This window comes from Phyllobates terribilis, unplaced genomic scaffold (assembly GCF_046119375.1).
Source record: "Phyllobates terribilis strain yellow unplaced genomic scaffold, ASM4611937v1 Scaffold_1__5_contigs__length_1240528914, whole genome shotgun sequence".
NCBI lineage: Eukaryota > Metazoa > Chordata > Amphibia > Anura > Dendrobatidae > Phyllobates > Phyllobates terribilis.
The window spans coordinates 44,431,343-44,445,641 of record NW_027362761.1 but is presented as its reverse complement, the minus strand read 5'-3'; the positions used below and the strand labels follow the sequence as shown (position 1 = coordinate 44,445,641).

The window sequence follows — 14,299 nt, the reverse complement described above, 5'->3', positions numbered from 1 at the left end:
CCAATATAATGCCCCATACAGGATGTCACCTCTCCCCCCCATATAATGCCCCATGCAGGATGTCACCTCTCCCCCCATATAATGCCCTATGCAGGATGTCACCTCTCCCCTCATATAATGCTCTATGCAGGATGTCACCTCTCCCCCCATATAATGCTCTATGCAGGATGTCACCTCTCCCCTCATATAATGCCCTATGCAGGGTCACCTCTCCCCCCATAGAATGCCCCATGCAGGATGTCACCTCTCCCCCAATATAATGCCCTATGCAGGATGTCACCTCTCCCCCTATATAATGCCCTATGCAGGATATCACCTCTCCCCCCATATAATGTCCCAAGCAGGATGTCACTTGTTCCCTCCCTATATAATGCCCCATGCAGGATGCCACTTGTTCCCCCCATATAATGCCCCATGCAGGATGTCGCTTGTTCCCCCCATATAATGCCCCATGCAGGATGTCACTTGTCCCCCCCATATAATGCCCCATGCAGGATGTCACCTCCACCCCCATATAATGCCCCATGCAGGATGTCACTTGTCCCCCCCCCACATAATGCCCCATGCAGGATTTCACTTGTCCCCCCCATATAATGCCCCATTCAGGATGTCACTTGCCCCCCCCCATATAATGCCCCATGCAGGATGTCACTTGTTCACCCCCCACCATATAATGCCCCATGCCTTCATACATAGATAAAAAAATCAAATACTCACCTCACTTCTCACCTGCTGCCATTGCTCCGGGCCCCTCCCCTGCGCCGGCGTCTTCCCGCTCTGCGCTGCCTGTGACAGCTCAGGAGAGAGTGCGGTGTAAAGACGTCACCGCACCCTCTGACCTGAGACGTCACAGTCAGAGGACGCGGAAGATACCAGAGCTGCTGCGGAGGCACGGGGAGAGGTAAGTATTGTGCGCCGGCAGCCGGGATCCTGACCAAGCGGAGGGGGGGGGCGCTGGCACCGGCACCACACCCACACCGCTCATGGGTCAATAGCACGCCGGGGTGCCCGACGGTGAGTGGGCCCCCCCCACCTGCTCAGGGCCCCAGCACTTGCCTGGGTGTGCCGGGTAATGACGCCGGCCCAGAGCCCAGTGGTCTATCGTGAATTCAGTCTCCCCACCAAGGAACAGGAGTTGACCAGAGGAGGAAATTCACGACCAACCTCGGGATCCTGGGTTCCCCCACTACCCCTAAAACACTTGTGTTCTGAAGATTGAGTGGTAGCAAAACAGATGCTGAGAGACGAGTGTTATGCATTCTCCAAAGATGACTCTGATATAGGCTGTATCCCGTCGTTGCAGTTGAAAATCAATTTGAAAGACACGACCCCAGTAACCAGAAGTTACATGTCTCTGCTGAAACCATTACACCGTAAAGTGAAAGAGTATTTACAAGACCTAATCAACAGAGGTTGAGTCCAAAAGTCAAAGTCGTCTTATTCCTCTCCTATTGTCTCTGTTAGAAAGAAGGACGGTACGTTGAGACTCTGCTGTGATTACCGGGAACTAAACCAAAAGTCAGTACCTGATCGGCACTCGATACCAAAGATTCAAGATGTGCTGGATACCCTAGCAGGAAGTACCTGGTTCTCTGTCCTCGATCAGGGTAAAGCATACCATCAAGGGTTTGTTGAAGAGTCCAGTAGACCTTTAACAGCATTCATCACACCATGCGGGTTGTATGAGTGGATCCGCATACCTTTTGGGCTCAGTTCAGCTCCAGCAGAGTTCCAGAGGAGCATGGAGACCTGTTTAGAAGGATTGAGGGATGAAATCTGCCAGCAGTACTTGGATGACAATGTGGTACACAGCAAAACCTTCCGGGAGCATGTTGAACACGTGAGGACCGTATTACAGCGGTATCAACAACACGGAGTTAAGTTGACCCCAAGAAGTGTGAACTTTTCAAAAAGCAAGTCCGATTTCTAGGGAAAATTGTGTCCGGAGAAGGATATACTATGGACCCAGCAGAAATCGCTCCGGTACTGGCCTTAAAAGACAAGTGGCAATCTACCGTCGGGGAGTTGAGGCAGATATTAGGATTCCTCTCCTACGACCGTACTTACGTTCGGAACTTCTCCATGATTGCCGCCCCACTATACCTCCTCTTGGGGTGGACAACAGAGTCAACAACACCCACAGAGAAAAAGAAGAACGCGGGTAGGACTGGGCTTAAAATAAACAACGCCGTTTCATCCCAACAGACCATTCTCTGGACAGCAGACCACCAGGAGGTATTGGAAGAACTAGTAGACTACCTGGTAAAACCACCCATCTTGGGATATCCTGATTTCAACTTACCATTTGTTCTTCATTGTGACTCTTCTCAAGTCGGACTGGGAGCTGCCCTGTATCAGCATCAAGATGGAAAATTGAGAGTCTTCGGTTACGGTTCTAGAACGTTGACAGACTCCGAGAAGAATTACAATCTACATTCTGGAAAAGTGGAGTTCCTGACATTGAAATGTGAACGATTTAGAGATTATCTCTATTACAGCAAAGAGTTTGAGGTTTACACTGACAACAACCCTTTGACCTATGTCCTCATTACAGCCAAACAGAATGAAACGGATGACAGATGGATCACTGAACTAGCTGACTTCAAATTCAGCATCAAGTACTGGCCAGGAAAATGCAATGCGGATGCTGACGGATTGTCGAGAATGCCACTAGAGCCTGAGGAGTTCATGCAAGAATGCTTGGAGGAAGTCAGTCTGGAAGCAATTGAGAGCACTACCCAAGCAGTACAAGCTTATCAAGAGGAAGACACACCATTGTGGTGTCCGTTGACAATGGAAATCAGTGTAAAAGCGAAAGAACAAGATCACCCCCTGTCCATTCAACAAGTACCAAAAGGAACAATCCATAAAGCACAACGGGAAGATCAGATAATTGGTCGAATACTACATTATGTGGACCAAAATTGGTTTCCAAGTAAACGGGAGAGAGATAATGAGTCAGCAGCAGTATCTGTCTTAGTTAAAGAATGGACGAAGCTCTACCTCAGTGGAGACGGTATCCTGTATCGTAAAGGAGGACAAAACCAGCAGTTGGTACTACCCAGAGTATTCCGTAGGTTGGTCTTCAAAGAACTACATGAAAAAATGGAACACCTGGGAGTGGAAAGGACAACAAACTTGATCCATGAAGGGTTCTTCTGGCCGTACATGTAGAGAGATATTGAGAGGTACATGACCAGGGAGTGTGGGTGTCTGAAAGATAAATGTCCCAACACATCGACCCAGGCACCTATGGGAAACATCCAAACTACGTATCCGTTCGAGATGATCTCAATAGACTTTCTACATTTTGAGACGTGCAAGGGTGGCTACAAATACATCTTGGTGGTGATGGACCATTTTACTCGATTTGTTCAAGCATATGCCACCACCAATAAATCGGGTCGAACAGCGACAGAGAAGATCTTCAATGATTTTGCTTTGAGGTTTGGGTTCCCTAAAAGGTTACACCATGACCAAGGAGGAGAATTTGAGAACAAGCTCTTTGCCAAGCTAGGAAAGTACTGTAGAATTCAGAGATCCCACACAACGCCCTATCACCCAGAGGGTAATGGACAAGTGGAACGTTTTAACCAGACATTATTGTCGATGTTGCGCACTTTAACAGCTGATGAGAAGAAAGACTGGAAGAGTTCTCTGTCAAAAGTGGTACATGCATATAACTGTACAAAGAGCGATGCAACGGGTTACTCACCCTTCTTCCTATTGTATGGACAATCGCCAAGACTGCCAATCGACATCATGTTCGATACTCTGGTGTCAAAGACTTACAGAACGTATCTGGAGTTTGTTCGGAAATGGAAGGAACGGATGGTAGAGGCATACAACATAGCGTCCAAAGTGGTTACGCAAGGACAAAGCAAGAGTAAGGAGTACTATGACTGAAAATATTATGGAGCAGAATTGGCATCGGGAAGCCCTGTGCTAGTCAAGAACGTACGTGAGAAAGGCGGTTCAGGAAAACTTCCTTCGTACTGGGAAGACAAGGTGCATGTGGTCGTAAGGAGGAAAGCTGATGACAGCCCAGTGTATGAAATCCGATTGGAAACAGGAGACAAGAAAACCAGAATAGTCCATCGAAATTTACTACTACCCTGTGATTATCTCCCACCGCAACAAGACTTCCCAGAAGTAGACCAACATTGTCCGAGATCGACTAAGGGACCACCACAGACTGAAGCTCCGGAGATGGATAGTGACCTTGAAAGTTCCGATGAAGAAGAACACACCGTTGTATTTCTTGGACCGGCAAGGAGAGGGATGTACCATCCTCAGGAGAGTGAACTAAGACCCGAGGCTCCAGATTTTTTGCACGAAGGAGTACAGATGAAGTCCAATTCAGATCTGACAATCAAACACCAGTCCCTGAAGAGACTGATCGACACTCAGGTGTAGCGAAATTACCAGACTGGGTGGAAACAGGCAATTCAGGAGAAGTACAGGAACTTACAGAGGCAGCTCCAAGAGCATCTGAGGAAGCACGGGAAATGAGTGTGGCGGAAGAAACTCCTGGGACCGAAGAACCCGTGGTATCTAAGGTGTTAGAACCCTCCTGTTTGTTTTTTCCATCTTGTGTTTTGCGGTCACTTGACCATCTGCCTTTAAATTCCAGCTCCGCCCTTGTGGCTGTGCTGGACTTCAGTGTTTGACTGTTTTTCTAGCCTTCGGTGCCTTTCTCTTTCAAGTTCACTTGGTCCTCTGGGACCTCTAGTACATTTTTGTCAGTTTGTCTTTTTGTGTTCTGCAACAACTTCTGTTTAGGAGGTGTCCCATTTTTGTCCCAGTCTTTAGTTCTTTTAGGGACCCCTCCCTTAATTCTATAGGTCTTCGTTCAGACTAGCCGAGGACTAAGGCGGGTCTGTTCACTAGGAACAGGCAGCCCTCTACATCATAGGGATTCAGCTTAGTCTTACTGAAGAGACAGCTTTCCCCTATCTTTCCTTAGTACATGTTGCAGATCATAACATAACAACAACCCACCAGGAGGATGTCGACTCGAGAAGTGAGGAGGCCCGTGATGCTGACATATGAGACACTTGGTGTCCCGAGTCAAATGCCAAGTACTGTTGACTGGAAACAGGTATCTCTGCCTACGGACCAGGTAAGCCCACTGGAGTGGTATTCACCACCGAGAGGCAGTATGGAAGATGTTGCCTACTAGAAAGACTTGTTTTCATGCTTTGATTTTCCTTAAAAGACTTTGTAGAAACAAAGAACTGTTGGAGCCTAGCGAGAGAGAGCTTGTTGAAGACTTACGAAAAGCTCCAGCTGCAGAGATGCTGATTGTTTTAATTGTGTTAAAGGTTTATTTCTTACAGGCGTCCTACAAGTAAAAGGTCGTAAGAATAGGTTGTTATCAATGTTTACGAACGTTATACCAATTCGACAATGCCAATTTGTATATGAAGTTATTCAACTTTCACCACTGTCTCAGAATTGGTCAGATTGACCAATTAAGACGAATGTCGAGGATGACATTCAAAAAGGAGGGAAGAGTGTGACATGCAGAAGTAGTGCTGTTGCTTAAAAAGCATTCAGCAACTATTAGAAGTAACACAAGCACAGGAGACAGGGAGTGTTTTAATAGAGCCCCAGGGGGTTTGTGGGGAAGTTGTTTACTGTCTGGCTAGAGCCGAAGAGAAAGGTGGTGTATGATCTGCATCTCACAGAAGGCATGGGAACAGAATTCAGGTCAGGAGGGAAGCTAAACACAGGTCAGATAGACTCCCTGAGCTAACAGTGCGGAGTATTATTGGGCAGAAAGATAAGGATGGGAAGGAATCCTGTCATAGGGATCATCTCCCTCATCAAACCCTCCCCCCTCCATCTCCATGCAGGATAAAGAATGCTGTGCACTATTGTGTCCTTGTGAAGGAAAAACCTGTGGTTGTGTATGCATAGAAGTGTGCTGCAAAGAGATCTAATCTGCGCTGAATTATGTTTCTGAAGAGACTGCCGTTACTGTGCCTGCTTTAATAGACTGTACTGTGGTGAAGTCTGTTGCTTCAAAGAGTTAAATGGTACTGGCCGTACTTGATTAAACTCCACTGTTCAACTGTTTATGAAGACTCTTGTCAGATGTGATTGGTCAGCAATTGAATCTATTGTGTGCCTGAGAGAAGCTGGAGCCTATGGTCGCCCTGAGTAACGGTTCCCCCAGGATTCCAAAGAATTCATGAAACCCCTCGCCCTATCTGAACCTAGCGGCGTGTGTGTAACATATGCAGTGAGTCCAATGGCTGCCAAAATTTAGGAAAGACCCCACTAACAATTTAAAGACACAGAGTTGGGCCATACTAACGAGTACGACATGTTCCCATTAGAAAGGAGAGGGTCTGCTATACAGTTATAGGGTATGCAGTGAGTCCAACGGCTGCCAAAATTTAGGAAAAACCCTATTAACAAATTAAAGACTCATACAGCTGGGCCACAGTAACGAGTACAACATGTTCTCATTAGAAAGGAGAGAGTCTGCTATTCAGTTATAGGGTATGCAGTGAGTGTAACGGCTGCAAAAAAATTTAGGAAAAACCCTACTAACAATTTAAAGGCACATAGAGCTAGGCCACAGTAACGAAATGTTCCCATTAGAAAGGTGAGGGTCTCCCATACTGTTTGCCTATGCAGTGACTGCAACAGCTACCAAAAATTTGGAGGAACTCTAATGCCCCTTGCAAAAGACGTAGAGGTCAGAGGGCCTCCTGAAAATAATGTTCCCATTATTAGGAGGTGGGTCTCCCATACTGTTTGCCTATGCAGTGAAGCCTCGGCTGACAAAAATTTGGAGGAACTCCAATGTCCCTTGCAAGAGACATAGATATGTTGATATGGTACATATGGTGGTGATATGGAGGTGGAGGATGAGGATGCGGAGAAGGAGGAGGACAAGAGCAAATAGACAAAATCAGGAATCGTATACCCATGTCTGGGTGTGAAGACAGAGGTGCATGGGAATAGAGTTAGACCTCCCAAAAAAATACACTGCATTTGAGTTTATGTTACGCAGCTATCACTCGGTGGTGTTGAGAAGTCTGGCCCAATCCAGCCTTTGTTCATTTTTATAAGAGTCAGCCTGTCAGCATTTTCAGTTGATGCGCCTATCGGTTATAATTCCACCAGCAGCACTAAAAACCCACTCTGACAAAATGCTAGCGGCAGGGCAGGCCAGGACTTCCAAGGCGTAGAGAGCCAGTTCATTCCATGTGTCCAGCTTGGATACCCAATAATTATAAGGCACAGAGGAATCACGTAGGTGCGGTCAGCAAGGTACTCCCACAGCATTTTCCGTAACTTTTCCCTCCTTGGCAGAGTACCCCACGCCTCAGGGCCTGTACAATGGGAGGGTCTGAGAAAACTGTCCCAGAACTTTGACAGTGTTCCACTGCCTCTGTTGCATTGCATTTGTGTCTCTCTCGCCTGTACTCCTTGGTTGTCCAACGAAATGTGACCTCTGCCGCCAGCGTTTTCAGATGGGAATTTTTTTAATAATTCCACAACAAGGGCCTTCTCGTACTGCCCCATTTTATTAAGCCTATCCTGCACGGGAATAAGAGACACAAAGTTCTCCTTGTAGAGTGGGTCTAGAAGTGTTACCAACCAATAATGACTGTCACCCAAAATTTGGACAACGCGGGGGTCACGGGAAAGGCAGCGTAACATAAACTCAGCCATGTGTGCCAGACTGCAAAGAGGCAAGACTTCCATGTCCTCACTAAGAGGATGACTGACCATGCTCTCCTCCTCATCCTCCTCCTCCCTGTCCTCAGGCCATCCATGCTGAACAGACGGTATGACAGTTGTGCAGGTAGTAAGTACCGTCTATAGCGCAGGAAACTAGCTCCCGTTCTTCATCCTCATCCTCCTCTTCCTCATTGTCAACCAATCCACGTTGGGATAAGATGAGGCTGGGCTGTGTGGAATCACCCTGTATGGTTCCTTGCTCCATCTCATCATACTCCGCCTGCAATGCATCCTCTTTAATTGTGAGCAGAGAGCGTTTCAGAAGACAGAGAAGCGGGATGGTGACGCTAATTATGGTGTCATTGCTGCTCGCCATCTTGGTGGAGTCCTCACAGTTTTTGAGGATGGTACATATGTCTGACATCCATGTCCACTCCTGAGGTTTTATGTGTGGAGTCTGACCTGAATACCGACGGCCTTGTTATTGCTGGTAGTCAACAACTGCCCTCTTCTGCTCACAAATCCTTCCCAACATCTGCAATGTAGAGTTCCAACGCGTGGGGACATCACAGATCAGTCGGTGAGCTGGAAGCTGCAAATGCTGCTGAAGGACGGCAAGGGCGCTGGAAGGGCTGTAGCTGACTTTCTAAAATGGACACACAAGCGGCGTACTTTGAAACGCAGATCCGACAGATCCGGGTAGGTTTTGAGAAACCGCTGAACCACGAGGTTAAGCACATGGGCCAGGCATGGTACGTCTGTGAGCTCGCCTCGCCTCAGAGCTGCCATCAGGTTCCGGCCATTGTCACGCACAACCATGCCTAGCTGTAGGGTCAGTGGTGTCAGCCACAGATCTGCCTGCTCTTTCAGAGCTGTCCACAGCTCTTCAGCGTTGTGCGGTTTGTCACCTAAGCAAATTAGCTTCAGCACAGCCTGTTGCCGCTTGGCCGAGGCAGTGTTGTAGTGCTTCCAGCTTGTGACTGATGTGCTCATGCGGGCTTTCCCCATAGACCTAACCTCTATGTGGAAAGCCTTCTTGTGAGAAAAAAAAATGGCCGCCGCTCATTTGCATAATGAGGGGAAGCCAGAGACTCGGGGCCGCAGTCAGCTCTAGATTGTGTGGACGTAGCCTAAAAATATATTGCTATATACTTGTATGAGCTGCTTCTGGATTCATTGCCTGCATTGTAGAGTCAAGTTAACTAAATCCTCCTATGTCTACCATTGAGAGCTGTAGCTCAGTGGTTAGAGCTACATGCTCTGAACACTGAGTTCCCAGTTTGAGTCCCAGCAGATACGATCACAGGAGAAGGAAGAGGTGAGTGTAAAGTAATTTAATTTATTCACTGACCAGAGAGAGGCCCTGCCCCTCGAGAGGAGGAGCTATGGAGCGACATCGGAGAGGTAAGTATAAATATAGCCCGGGAGAAGAGTTGAGCCGTGACAGGACAGTCCCGCAGAATACAGGACAGTCCTGCAGAATACAGGACGGTTGGGAGCTATGTTGGCAACACTATGCAGAGTCTATGATATATACAAAATGACATACTTTAATAGCCACACCACTGATGCAGTCAGGGGGAGCAGATGAATCCTTTTCTTAAACAAGAAGTAGGCCTTCCTCTTTCAATTAAAGTCTGTAGCCCGCATGACTGGCAAGGGCAGCGCAATCTTGGTCACTTATATTCCATATATAATTAAATGAATAACACCGTTTATTTTATAGATGCATAACTGGCTTACATAACATGTTATCACTGCAGAAATGTCCATCTTCTCTTTGCATGGGCCCAGCTTCCTAAATGTTGCCCCCTAAAATTTAGTGGTAGAATGGGCCCTCGGAGTCAATTCTATTGGCAGGCCCTGTGCACCCCATTATGATGCAATAACAGCAATAGATTGGAGACAAAGTGCTGAAACAAAACAAGGGTCCCTAAAATCCATACAAGTATTATACATAATGTGTTACATGAGAAGAAAATAAATGGTTATAAATCATAGTGTGTGGTATATGCCGAGGAGGAGCACAGATAAGAGGATAAGATAGACTAGAGAAAACTCTATTTGCTTTGCGCAGCAAGGAAAGACTGTCAGCAAATCTATAATAAATCAATGCATTAGTTTTTTAGTTCGAATCACTATATTATATGACTGCCAAAATCAAACCATGCTGCTACATTCTTGTTTCAAGCTAGAAGCTTGGGGAATGATACCTCTGCTGGGATTACAAATTGGAAGTACTGTACACTTGCAACCTAATAGATGTGAAAGCAGCCGGCGCTCTCAGATAGCGGCAGAACAATAGTCACAGGGGTCAGTGAATAGGTGAGCACAGTGTGGGAATCAGGTGCCCCCTTGCCTTTACAAAGGAAACTAGAAGCCGCAATTGAGTAAAGCAGAGAATACAGTACTAAGGGCATGAAAAGAGGGTTTTTATAAGACTTCTGTTTGTAAACTTATGACCTTTACTGTAATGTAGAAAACATGTAGCGGAAAATTTCTTATTATATGCCACCTTGTTAAACTATATTGGGCCTGTCACTAATTTTATATGGACAAGTTTAGTTTACCTACTGACTATCCAAAGTAATTAAACCACAAATAAGAATAGTTATATACTCGGTAACACTTTCAATTTAAAAGGAATGTGTCACTAAGCTTTTGCTACCCCATCCAGTGATGTATCACTTACTGAGCTTGCTTGCTGTCATTTTGATAACATCAGTTTCATCTGATGCAGATTTACCAGTTCTATGAATATTGTGCTCTGTATAACTTCGTCCATACCAACACTACTGATTGGCAGCTTTCTGCCCATGTACAGTCTACATAGAAAGCTGCCAATCAGTGGTGGGGATAAGGATTTATAGAGCTCATGAATATGCTTGACTACCTGGCAGCAGGTTTACTAGTCCTCCAGTGATAATCTTCTGCTAATAAAACAGTGATTTTATCAAAACTACACTAAGTAGCCCATTAAGTGATAAATTGCTAGAATCAGGGTCTCCGCCTCTACATTTGATTAAATGGCACAAACATGGTGACAGATTCCCTTTAAGGGAAATAATTGAGGGCAAATGTAATAAAAATCAATGACAATAAAAATTAAGAGAACCTTTCTGTACTAATAAGGTTTATTGGCATGTGACTAGGGCACACTATATGATTGGTCACATGAAAGGAGTAACTCTGCTCTTGAGAAATGCCCAATGATTCCAATGTACAACATACATCACTCAGTTTGAAATGATCATAAATAACAGAGAACAACAGTATAGGAAAAGAGTTGCCATTTAAACTTTATCCTATGTCATCTACAGATTTCTGACCACTATTTGCCTAATGGCCGTCCAACTATAGACTACTGAATATTTCAGTCTAAACTAAGACTGGGAGGGCAGCTTGAAACGTGAAAGCCATATCCTAATGTTTAGTAAAACACTTTGCTCCAACCAGCTTTCCACTTTCACTGGTAACCATCTCATGGTAAAAGGCCTTGTAATGCTGATTTTATATATTATATTATGGGTAGTTCTGTAAGCAGAACGAAAAAACATTGGGGCTTCTTATGTCTGTTTAAAATAGAAATAAAATCATGCTTACCACTCTTGCACCTTCTGCTTCGGGAACTGGCCACAAAGCTGTAAAAGCAAGTTAACATTTTATATTATGAAGTGTCTAGTAGAATGTATGCAAAGCTTTAATTTAAATGGAAGCTGACCTGCAGTACACAAGAACTGCCACTAGACAGTGCACAGAGATGTGGTGTTGTTGCTCCATACACGATATACTTCTAGTGGTTGTGGCACCAGTTATCAGCTAATAGTAGGGGTGCCGTGGGTTGAACACCCACCAATTTGATGTAGATGACATGTCCTGAGGAAAGGTCATCAATAGTTCATTCCTGGACAACCCCTTTAAGGTGCCCGAACGAATTAGACAAAAGTTGATAAAAGTAAATGATTCTAACCATAACAAATGTTCATTAGATAAAATTTAACAGCAGATGTTTTAGCCAAATGATGACACACAGCCATCACCTGAAAAAAATGGCGGTTGTGTTCAAAATTTTCATCTGATTGTTGGACATTGTTGGAAAATATCTATCAACAATCTTTCCTAAGAAGAGCATTCCCAGAAGAATCTTCTGCTTAATGTCATTGAACATTTATGACCAGGCTGACCAACTGCAATGACAAATATTGACTAAAACGAGTATTGCTGCATGGAGGAAGCGATCATTCAGTAGACAATCGTTCACCAACCTACAAACCCAATTCCAAAAAAGTTTGGACGCTGTCTAAAATAGAAAGATAACAAGGATGCAATGATTTGGGAATTTCTTATTGCCATATTTTATTCAGAAGTGGACAGACATTTTTCCATTTCATTTGCAAAAAAATACTAATTTAGAAACTGATGGAAGCAACGCATCTCAAAAAGGTTGGGACAGGCTTGACAACTAAGTCACATGACTGTATAAAAAGAGCATGTTAGAGAGGCAGAGTCTCTCGGAAGCAAAGATAGTCAGAGGTTCACAAATCTGTGAACAACTGCATCTGAAAGTTGTGGAAAAATTAAAAAAAATGTTTCCTCAACGTAAAATTGCAAATACTTTGATTATCCATTCATCTGCCGTACATAATATCATCAAAAAAATTCAGAGACATCCATGTACAGTACACAAAGGACAAGGCCGACGGTCAATATTGGAGGCTCCTGATCTATGGGCCATCAGTCGGCACGGCATTAAAAATATGCATGAAAGCTCTTTCAATGCAAAGAAAGAGCCATATATCAACATTGTCCTGAAATACTGCCATCTTCTCTGGGCCAGAGCTCATTTAAAACTGATACACAAAATGGATAACTGTTCTTTGCTTAGAAAAATCAAAATGTGAAATTCTTTATGGAAACCACGGATGCAATGTCCTGAGGACTCAAGAGGAGAGGAGCTATCCAGCTTGTTATCACTAGCCGACTAGTCTGGGAACACTAACGCCCCATCGACTAGTCAAAGGCCTCATTTACATCTAAACGAACATTAGAAATACTTTTTCTAAAGATCTCTTTGTGTGTGCAATGTAATAAAGGGACTGTTAAGCAGGGAACAACTTCTGGTGGTTCTGTGGGTACGGGTGACCTGACTGGTTCCCTTTAACTACACTTTTTCTTTTGTTGGTAACCTCCTTTAAGAGAAAATAAGATAAAAAAAATGGTCTGAGCAATATCAAAACAGCAAGGGCTGGTACAATTGCTCGAAAAAACTTTTTATAATGGTGCCCATTCCCTTTAAAGTTACACATTCAGAGCCTTTTATAAATATAATGCATATATGTTTTCTCTTTATCATTAAGAGATTTTCTCTAGTGAATAGAAAGTACATTTTTGATTCATCATCCAATCATGTATGAAAGGCTGACATCCCATTGACATTTGTACATATATAGTATGGAGAAAAGTAAAGTATTACTACAGGCATCATGTAAACAAGTGAATCCATGCCAATGATATACAATTAATTTATTTGGTAAAAGTAAATGTATGCTGGCTGGTTCCTACATTTATTAACGAATCTACAGTAACAGTTCACTGGGTAATTGGAAACAACATGAAAAATGCATGCAATAAATCCTTACAATAATATATTATGAATAACAAAAAAGAGACTATTTAAATGATCTCTTACTGGTGAGAACAATACCTCTGCATACCTGGTGTTAGTATGTAGAAAAGTAATGTGGAGAATATCAGAGTCTTCATGGTTTCTTCTCTCCTCTGACTTACAAGCTGTTTGCTCAGGACAGCACTGTGTTTCAGAATAGAACTCCCAGTGCCTGCCTTTGTCAGCTTCATTGGAACAAACCTGTGATGTCACACAACAGCAGTATATGCAGCCTTTGTAGCATGTCCAACAATTCATTAAGGAACACTGTACTTTCCTTAATATCTAATTCATATAGCAAGTCAATGTCTCTATTAAATTAGACGACATTGGCAGTATAAGCAAAGTAATAATAACATATAAAAATGTAGGAAGTATCAAATTCCCTTACTTACCTGTTAGTCTTACAGAAAAAAATGGTTGATTATAGTCTACAGCTCTCATGCTGTTGCCAAACTACAACTACAATCATACTCTGGTGGAAAGTCCTGTGATGGAGATCCCTGATCTATGGTCTTCTGTAATCAGCATCTTTATACTGCAAAGCAAGATTGGATAAGCATATATTGCATTACTGCGACATACTGCAAGACAAATATTAGATGTATTGTGACAAAGTCACTGGAAAAGTACTGGAGGGGAGATATGGTATGTAGCACTGAGATTGTTAGCTCCAGTAATATAAACATAGAAAAAATGTTCCAGCATACGAAGTGATGAGAGGGGTTAATCAGCCATGTTTAGTGCTAGAAGAATTAAACACCTGTAGAGAGGGAGGAGTTCAGAGGATAAATTCCCAGCCTTTTAAAGCATTTGGTGTGGGTTGGGCCTGGAGACACAAGCTCTGAATCTGTATTGTCATGTGAAGGAAAGCTAAACTATGGGTTGTTTGTTCCTGAAGCTGGTGGTTACCCGTAGCAACAAGGACTGTGC

General features: G+C 44.0%; 1 protein-coding gene across 1 annotated transcript in view; it reads right to left on the bottom strand.

Moving 5' to 3' along the window:
• SPINK2 (serine peptidase inhibitor Kazal type 2) overlaps positions 1 to 13,549 on the bottom strand; it is a 51,814-nt gene extending 38,265 nt beyond the window's left edge. The window contains exons 1-2 of the mRNA XM_073651716.1: positions 13,416 to 13,549; positions 11,305 to 11,342 (exon numbers count right to left, since the gene is read on the bottom strand). Of these exons, the coding sequence (XP_073507817.1) occupies positions 11,305 to 11,342; positions 13,416 to 13,464 (87 nt within the window). The 5' untranslated portion in view covers positions 13,465 to 13,549. The remainder of the gene's footprint in view (positions 1 to 11,304; positions 11,343 to 13,415) is intronic.
• Between the last annotated feature and the right edge of the window lie 750 nt (positions 13,550 to 14,299).